General features: G+C 42.2%; 1 protein-coding gene across 2 annotated transcripts in view; it reads left to right on the top strand.

Annotated features, from left to right (window-relative positions):
* Positions 1 to 6,392: 6,392 nt before the first annotated feature.
* galnt2 (UDP-N-acetyl-alpha-D-galactosamine:polypeptide N-acetylgalactosaminyltransferase 2) overlaps positions 6,393 to 10,086 on the top strand; it is an 80,158-nt gene continuing 76,464 nt past the window's right edge. For both annotated transcript variants that reach the window (XM_076286097.1, XM_076286096.1), the window contains exon 1: positions 6,393 to 6,619. In XM_076286097.1, the coding sequence (XP_076142212.1) occupies positions 6,524 to 6,619 (96 nt within the window). In that variant the 5' untranslated portion in view covers positions 6,393 to 6,523. The remainder of the gene's footprint in view (positions 6,620 to 10,086) is intronic.

Raw genomic sequence — 10,086 nt, 5'->3', positions numbered from 1 at the left:
CAGCTCATTAAGGCGTGATTTGCCATTAGCCATGTTTGAGAAAGATAGCCTCGTTATGTTTTGTGTGATATAGCCTTCAGTCCCTAGTGCTTCCTCTTTCCTGACACTGATAAGTGGTGTAGGTATTTTTTTTATAACTGAAGAATTCTTTTGGTCTGCCCTTTTCTAAGCAATAATCTGTCATCGGAGATAATGTTTTTCCCTGGTCATTACCGTCATAGAAACAGATTTTTTTTTTTTAATAGTGTTGTAGATTTGATTTGGGTGTCCTCCAAGTTGTAGCTCCTGATAGTAATTTTGATACCATAGATTTAATAGAGACCCAGTCAGACCAATAGTATGAAAAATCAGGAACAGAGTTTATTTACAATGATGCGCATCAAGGGAGAGACAGCATGACTTCACCTAAAGATCCATCAGCTGCTCTAACTAGACAAGGAAATAGTTAGGGTTTAAGTATCCTTCCAGGCTGACGGGAGATGGCGTTGGTCATCCCATCTCACGTGGACTACACTGAATCAGACCCTGATTAGTGGCAACCTGGCAATCCGGAGCAGATAGCTACTGACGCAGCCATGCAGAACAGTGAAACACTGCAAAGTCATAATATTCCTGCTTATCTCTAAATACAGTCACACACAGATATACACAGGGACAGTACAGATATCATACAGTCATTACATATAATCATACTTTTAGTATCAAAGTGACCCACTAATGAGAAATGCAGAACATTAAACCACATATTGGAATATTGGACATAATGCAGAACATTAAACCATATATTGGAATATTAGACATAATGTTCTATTCCACTTTCTCTCACTCCCAATCAAAATTGTGAATTGATGGCATAGCTTTCCCAGAATGCTTCCACTTTTTCAGTGTGAAACATCTGATTTGGATTGGTCATGGATGCATGAAAGCTTATTTCATTTGGTAGTCTCATTAACACTGGCATTTTCTGAACTTCAAATTGTATCAGTTTTTGAGAGTTTGTGAGTTACGTCATAATCCTTCATCACAATTTTTATTATCACAAAAAAAGCATCTGGCGTGGCACAGCACCACACCCCATCGCACACCAAAGTGTTTTCCACTCATTTCCACAGATGCCCTAACTGCTTATAGACTCTGAATGTACAACAGGGTCTTCCTGTGAGACCAGCACACCGTGTCTCTTGAAAACAACTGCTTGAGCAACTTACAAGGAATGCTGGTGCCACGTTGTACCTAAGGATCTTACACACACACACACACACCACCTCCACTAGGAAAAGATAAATGTGTATGTATGGAAATTGCAGGATAGCCTGCATCTCTATGATTAGGGAGTGAGACTGACTCTGATGATGATGATCATGATCATGATTATGGAGTAAGAGTCAGCTTTGGGAAGTATTGGGGACTATTTTTTGAATAGTGTTGTAGATTTGATTTGGGTGTCCTCCAAGTTGTAGCTCCTGATAGTAATTTTGATACCATAGATTTAATAGAGACCCAGTCAGACCAATAGTATGAAAAATCAGGAACAGAGTTTATTTACAATGATGCACACCAAGGGAGAGACAGCATGACTTCACCTAAAGATCCATCAGCTGCTCTAACTAGACAAGGAAATAGTTAGGGTTTGAGTATCCTTCCAGGCTGACGGGAAATGGCGTTGGTCATCCCATCTCACGTGGACTACACTGAATCAGACCCTGATTAGTGGCAACCTGGCAATCCGGAGCAGATAGCTACTGACGCAGCCATGCAGAACAGTGAAACACTGCAAAGTCATAATATTCCTGCTTATCTCTAAATACAGTCACACACAGATATACACAGGGACAGTACAGATATCATACAGTCATTACATAGAATCATACTTTTAGTATCAAAGTGACCCACTAATGAGAAATGCAGAACATTAAACCACATATTGGAATATTGGACATAATGCAGAACATTAAACCATATATTGGAATATTGGACATAATGTTCTATTCCAGTTTCTCTCACTCCCAATCAAAATTGTGAATTGATGGCATAGCTTTCCCAGAATGCTTCCACTTTTTCAGTGTGAAACATCTGATTTGGATTGGTCATGGATGCATGAAAGCTTATTTCATTTGGTAGTCTCATTAACACTCTGGCATTTTCTGAACTTCAAATTGTATCAGTTTTTGAGAGTTTGTGAGTTACGTCATAATCCTTCATCACAATTTTTATTATCACAAAAAAAGCATCTGGCGTGGCACAGCACCACACCCCATCGCACACCAAAGTGTTTTCCACTCATTTCCACAGATGCCCTAACTGCTTATAGACTCTGAATGTACAATAGGGTCTTCCTGTGAGACCAGCACACCGTGTCTCTTGAAAACAACTGCTTGAGCAAGTTACAAGGAATGCTGGTGCCACGTTGTACCTAAGGATCTTACACACACACACACCACCTCCACTAGGAAAAGATAAATGTGTATGTATGGAAATTGCAGGATAGCCTGCATCTCTATGATTAGGGAGTGAGACTGACTCTGATGATGATGATCATGATCATGATTATGGAGTAAGAGTCAGCTTTGGGAAGTAATGAGCCTTCACCACTCATTTCTACTGGCTCCCAACCAAAGAAACCCATCTACCCCCACCCACCGAAGACTCCCCAGGCCTTCAGGAAGAGCTGATCTCACAGTGAGATCGAAATAACCATTGCTGTCTCTAGGTGTCCAGGAACATAGGAGATCCTCAAGGTGTGTTTGAGGCCTGACCTGATTTTGTGTGTGTGTAGACGTAGGGAGAGAGCGGTGTAGATAAGAGTATTCTCCAGACTCCAGGCTTGCTAATGAGATGTCAGGGAACACTTAAAACAATCACTCCTAATCTGCCTCCCGGGGCAACTGTGAGATGGGGCCCAGGGGTGCACTAAGGGAGCTGTACTTTAGTGGCACACACTGGTGCCTTCCTCCCATTCCTGCTCCTCTTGACCAGTGAAGGCAAACAGACATGCTGTACCCAGAGCGGTAGAAATGAAACAAGGGGGAGAGGGAGAGAGGGTTATGCAATCTACTCAAGGCATGCTACAAGAGAGTGATATGGTTGGGGATTTGGTTTGGGTGGGTGCGTGTGTGTGTGAGAGAGAGAGATGGGGGTTGTGTGTGTTTGAGAGAGAGAGAGCAAGCAGGAGTGATAGAGGTAGAAATGTGGGTTTAGTGTGTGTGTGTGTGTGCTTTCTCTTGCCTCAGCCTGGCTCTTGAGCCCCTCTCCCATATTTCCTGCAGCTGCACAAACTGGGCCAGCTCTGAGCTCAGCCATAGGCTCCTCAGAGTCAGTGAGCTGAGTGACACGGTGAGCAGCTCGAGGGTGTGTAGTCATAACACCACACACAAGCGGGAGACGAGGGGAGCGCCCATGTGTGTGTGTGTGTGTGTGTGTGTGTATAGATTGACTGTGGACATGCCTTGGCACAGTATAGTGCACCGTATAGATGGAGAGCTAAGGAAATGACGTCTATCCTATTCCCCTACAGCAATTTGAGTGTCATAGCCAACCATCCATTTTGTACTGAGAAGGGGGCACAGATGGTTTGGTTCTGCTCACTTTTGTGAGGAATCATTCAAGGAACCACTTCTCAAACACACATCACTGTGTGTCACTCACAGAAATAATAGTTTTCTCCTGAACTTTGTCCCTGCACAAAGGAAAGCAACAACATCGATAGTGAGAGTATTACTTGTCTTAAAGTTGTCAGAATGCAAGGTACCATGTTTCAGCCAAGATTTGATTGCAAGACCACTGGAGTGGAAAGCCCATTCATGCTGGTATACATTTCCTCATGTAACTTTAATAAAAGAGGTGCCTTCAAAGGCTTTAATCAAAGACTCGTTTGAGGTCTAGTTCATAAAAAAAGTTTCACTGATGTATAAAAATCAGTCAATCTTTTCAAATGTCCTTAGTGTTACACACAACCCACCCCATTCTGTTATGATACTGTGTAAATTATGATATTATAAATTATGATACAGGGTATAAAAGGCTGATGGGAACTTTGTTGTGGCAGTTATTGCTATGTAATATTTCTGAACTGTGTTTGGTCGTAATGCACTTTCAGCCTGATATACTGAAAAGGTGCAGCGATGAGAGCCGAAATGATTGCTTTGTAATGCCTGGCTTGATAGAGCCATCAGCTATGTGAAACCATTTTGGGAATGCGTGCAAAGTGAGTTTTTAATGGCACGAAGCCTAATGATGCCTATAGATGGAGACAAACTTTTGCAATAATAAATTGTTGATGAGACTGTGTTAGTTAAGGCACTTTCCCCCCTTCAAGGTTGATTCCTCTCAGGCCTTTATGCTGAAAGACCACACAGACTTGGCCCCTATATGCAGATGTCTGAGAAGCTTACAAATGTGGTTTCTAATTTAGTTTTTTATATAACTTTCATAACCTACAAGCAAGTTTCCTGTATAATAATAAAATCAATAGTAACTTATTTAAATATATCACACAGACAAGCACATACTGTACTATGTGAAATAAACCTGCTGCTGCTGCTTTGATCTCTCTGATGCATTGATAGGGTCTTCTTAAGATCACCATTTCCACTTTACCCTGTACTGGCTCAATGGCTCAGAACAAGGCTCAGATGTTCATTTGTTGTCAAAAAGGTCCTTCTCCAAAGAATTTCTCCCTCTTCCCCTTGTCCCACAGAAGTCTGTGCAGTCTTCTCATCACCACCACCACAGCTAATTAGGCGAGTACCTGAATTCATTCTTCCCTTCACCTGCCCTCCTGGCTCCTACATTAGCCCTAATCACACCTACAGAGACTTGATTCTTTGGCTGGATCCTCTGAGCAATGCTGAGGCCATGGCCATCTTGTGATCAAAACCTGTTCTGCTATATTTTTAATTGCGAGTGCTCAGAGCCTAGCCCACTTTGGAAGGCTCTAGAAGAGTGTGGGGAGGCTGCTGTCGCCAGATGTAGTCTCTTGATTCTGCAGCAGTCAGATAATGAGTTGCAGGCAGCTCTCAGCTGTACTGGAGCCAGACGGGAACTTTAGGAAGACAGACTGAGACAAACTGTCCACAGCATGCACATCACTGAAGCCATGATCACTACTCAACCAGTGTTTTATAACTGACTATCAAAACATGGCATTACGTATTCATGACAAAGTATATTGCTTTGTCTAACCATTTAGTTTCTTACAACACTGTTTCAATCAAAAGATTTTGATGGTAGGTTTAATCATATTTGATCATGGAAATGACCTTGAAACATTTGTAGACTATAAGTTTCTCTGTGTAAGCCGTATCCATACCATGTGGCTTCCTGGCTTAGGTGAGATGAAAGACTACACAGACCTGGCCTAGATGCAGACATCCGAGAGGCTTACCAATGTGGTTTCTAATTTAGTTTCATATTTAGATGCTGAGTGAACCAATCCTTATAACCATAAAGTAGTTTTCCTGTATAATAATAATGAATTAATAGTAACTTATTTAAATATACAAGTAATATGTGACCAAGACCAATTGCCACTTTATAGATTGAAATAGAGGAAATATCAATTCAATTTTATAGACTATATAGCATTATATGTCTGGTTGTTTTAAAGAGCCCAGCTTGAACTTGAGACCCTAGGTAACAGGGGCGATAGGATATCCCATATTGAAACCTTGAGCAGAAACAGCTCATAGGAAAGGGGGTCTTTGCTTAGGATAAGCATACCCCTACATTCTGCATTGTCAAAACTGCCATTTTCTGAGAAGGCCTATCAAAACTGTTTTGGAGGAATTCTTTGCAGTTCATGCAGACAGGAAATACAATATTTTTGGACATGAAAAAACGGCATTGCATTACACTGCACTTTACTGCAGATATGCAATATTTTGGACATGAAAATATTTTTGCACTGCATTGTAGCCTACTTCAGAAGACGGCAGTATAACTGCAGCCCAGCCCAGAAGAGTCTAAACTAGCCTACGTGCAGTCCTAATAGATCACAGAGTTCATTAGCCTACCCATTTGCCTATCTATTTTGCTTGTTAATTCCATTCCCCTCACTGACAGGATTTCTGTTTATTGTTTCAGATTTCATCCGTTTCATTACAAAAAATCACCCTAAATCTTGTTCTGTCTCTATATCAAACGAATGAATATCATGAGCAGCTTTAGCCTATATGCCGGTCTGTCTTATCTGTATCGAACCAGATTTATTTATCACGCTTAAATTGCAGACTCGAAACAACGATTCCTCTGTTGCTGTAGCCTACAGTTAGACGGGCTAGCCCACCTCCTCATCTCTCCTCCTCCTTTGGTGCCTCTGTAGAGCGTGATTGGATTAGAATCTGTTACCCTTTCCCCTCTAACCCGGTGATGTTGGCTGTTTCCTGCTCCTTCTACACGGCTGCAGCTGGAGCCTTTGAGTGCTGCTCGGCAAGGAGCAAACGCTGGTCACAGATCGGACAACTTGAGCTTTAATCAAAGCAAGCGATCCTTAGCCCCACTGATTTTTCACATTTCTTTCATAGCGATGCGGAGAAAATCAAGGATATTATTATGTTTCGCCGTCCTTTGGGTGCTTGGTATAGCATACTATTTCTACTCGGGAACAACATTGAACCGAAAGGTAAGAAAACCTCTTGGTTGGTGGTAACTTATTGATTTTGCGACAAGCATTTATTGTAAGACTACGCTGTGGCTCGTGATATTTTGCATTTTACTAAATAGGCTACAAATTGGGGGTTGATTACGGACACTCACCTAAGTGACTAGTGGTAGAATGTTGGAAAATATTTATTCTATCATTAATATTACAGGAATTTGCTGTAAGTGTTGGTGTCGCTGAGAGTGTATTTTAATAGGCGTTTATTTTCACGAAAGAGGACAGCAATAATGTTATCGCGAGGTGCTCACGGCGCCGCTCAGTGCTATCAGTTGGTTTGCTGTGATTGAATTTTAAGAAGACAGGTCTCCGAACTGAAACGTTAGCCAACTAGCTAACATAGCTAACGTGTGCTAATTGTGAGCTTTAGTTCACTGAACACCAAGTCCAGACATTATTCCTGCCGGCGATGCTTATGATGAGAGTGAAATTTCATTGTTTTGATCAGAGTATTCCAGGAATGAAATGGAATTACGTTAGAACACACCGGTCGATTTGTAGTGAACGGAGGGACCTCATATTGTTATTGAGTTTTAATTTAAGATTTGAAACCAGTATGATAGCTTGCTAAGCTTACCATTGCTAGGTTAAGTGATGAATGTTCAAGTCGGCTGAACTTCGTAAGCAAGATCAGTCTATTCTCTTTGCTGAAAGAAGCCTTTGTAGTCTCGGCACGAATGGCACAGTCGGTGTCACTATTTCGCCTCTCACCCTACTGTCAGTTAACTTGGCTGTGTTGTTCGGCGAAATAAAACATTGGTGATCTGTTTTGTCTTGTTAAGACAGCCAACTTTTTGCATAGGCCTACGTACACCGTTGGCGATTAGCGAATGTGTGAATTGTGACCATCGCATGAAACCGGTATGAAGCAGTAACGCTGTCGTGTAGCCTACCATTTGGAAAGCAAACCACAGATCATCCGCGGATATGCGACGTGACATTGCAGTCATTGTGACATTACATTTCTCATTGTCCAGCTCTTCAAAGAAACCTGAGTCTTATTGTGCATCCCTTGGGGGACAATAGATTATCTTAAAGTGACTGTAGTCTGTAGACCAACGGCACACTGTAGGTTATTAGGCTACTCAATGAACATGAAGCTTTGATATCTGACTGTAACAGTCTACGAGTCTAAAAGTGCAATTCATGCATAAGTTCCACAAGGCATTGCAAATGTCCCTTAAAAGACAATCTTTAGTAGGCCTACTGGTAGTACTAGGCTGGCAGTGTCAGGTGTGGGTAATGCCTTGGGCAATTATAGAATAGAATAGAATATGTCGGAAGTTCAGTGCATATGTGAAAGCAGTTATTGTTTATGTTGGGTACTTTCCCCTCAAACAGTGACCGGAAGGAAATGTTAGGCCTACACCACATTTGTTTTATTACCAGTGTTGGGAACGTTACTTTAAAAAAGTAATTAAGTAATTAGTTATAGTTACTTACTACATGTTCCAAAAAGTAACTGAGTTAGTAACTGAATTACTCTAAGTTATGTAGCCTACAAACACCTGTCTATTCTACTCATTTCAACTGGCTGTTCAAAAAATCCAAATTCTTTGACATAGCAACTTTTTTTTTTAACAGTAATGCAAATAGTTACTTTCCCTGTACTTTACTATGTAACTCGTTACCAGGGAAAGTAACTATTTGCGTTACTGTTAAAAAAAAAAGTTGCTATGTCAAAGAATTTGGATTTTTTGAGCAGCCAATTGAAATGAGTAGAATAGACAGGTGTTTGTAGGCTACATAACTTTCAATATTTATTAGATAGATAGATACTTTATTGATCCCCAAGGGGAAATTCAAGATATTGTACATCAACAGACCTATGGTTGACTTCAGCCTGTGTCATAGGTTTTTGTTGTGAGGCAGAAAGATCTAGCTTTTGCTGCTTGGGAGGACTTTGCTCCGAGTCCTTTGCTAGTGAATGGAGAGCTATCATCTGTGGTGGAGATATCGGTGTTTTTGGCCACTAGCTTTAGATGCGTGTGTGAGATGCTTCATTAAATTAAAGTTGCTTACAACGGATGTCGACAAAGTCTTCACTCCTGGACATAATGTACACATTACATGCACGTTCTTGCCTTTGACCACAATGAATTTGAAGTAGTGCTTATATCTCCACCTTGAAAATGCCAACTTTTCATCGGATTGCTCCTGACCTCTGCTGTTTCGTCGAATCTCTATTTTAGCTGGTGCGTGTGTGTGTGGCGCGTTTGCTGGCAAGTGTGTAAAAACACTGGCTCTGATTGGCTATCATGAAACATGACTCTGCCTTAGCCAATCATAATCGCTTACGTCGTTATTAACCCACCTCCTCACTAGCTGTGAGTCAGGGCTGCGTTCGGATTACACAGTTTATTCAATCAATGCATAGTAACGCACCACATTTAACGTCCAGTAACGTTAACGGCGTTGTAACGACGGGAAAGTAATTAATTAGATTACCCCTTTACTGAAAAAATAACGTCGTTACCTAACGCCGTTTTCATTCGTTACAGCACAATCTTGATTATGTTCCATTACCAACATGATTGCCACTCTATCTGTGCTAATGGCTTTCATCAGCAACCAAAAATAGCGTGCAGCTTTCTTTCTGTGGCCTCTGTCTTTCTTTCCGTCTTTCTTTCCTCTTTTTCTGTACTTTTTGCCTTTGTGTGACTTTCCCTGAGCGAGAGGGGAAAGCACTGCCCACACCAGTGATTCTTCCTATCTGCATCACCAGCTGTTGTAGAGAGGCTCCGTGAGTGGCTGACAGGGGTGCAGCGTGGCAGAGTGTCAAACAGCTGGGTGGCAGGGCGTCAGCTGCAGGACCACACTCGGCTGTTTGCCGAATCCCTCACATGGGGCCGAAGTTCCTGTTGCTGCTTCAGCCTGCACCAGCTTGGGCGTCTTTCGGCTGCATTGAAGGGATGATCTATTTTTATCCACCCTGCTTTGATGTGTCCAGCCGCAAGTGTGTCTGGAGGACTATACGGCTCGCCGGACAAGGTACTTGTTTGCCAAAAAGTCACCAAGGCTCTTGTCAGCACCGGTGGTTGCTGATGTGACTCGGCCTTTCCGCTTGGAAACTGTGTTGGTTACGCAATGTGCTTCCAAGCAGATGTTGAAAGTGTTTGTCCCCATCCTTGCTCACAAGAAAATGAGTTCCTGCACTCCCCTGTTGGAGGGTGGTGGTGGGGAGGGGCGGGGGTGCAAGGAAAAGGAGGAGGAGGGTGTCCTTGAGACCCACATCTGAGGTGACAATGGCTCAATGTAAAGTAAGAAGTCATGACAGGTTTTTTAGCCCGGCTCTGTTTGTGTAGTGGCATGTCTGCAATTGGATTCGAGCAACAAGCTGCTGTTATCCCTCATTGAGTGCCTAAGAAGAGAGGGTGTACGGGGGAGCCAGCTACTTGAGTGTGGTTGATGTGATCTTCACTGTGGCATGT

Source organism: Alosa pseudoharengus, unplaced genomic scaffold (genome assembly GCF_046254945.1).
Source record: "Alosa pseudoharengus isolate Yale_2024_CS ecotype anadromous, Long Island Sound unplaced genomic scaffold, YU_APseudo_1.1 YU_APseudo_1.1_scf_15, whole genome shotgun sequence".
Lineage (NCBI taxonomy): Eukaryota > Metazoa > Chordata > Actinopteri > Clupeiformes > Clupeidae > Alosa > Alosa pseudoharengus.
The sequence above is the reverse complement of the archived record's forward strand: the minus strand, read 5'-3'. Positions and strand labels throughout refer to the sequence as shown.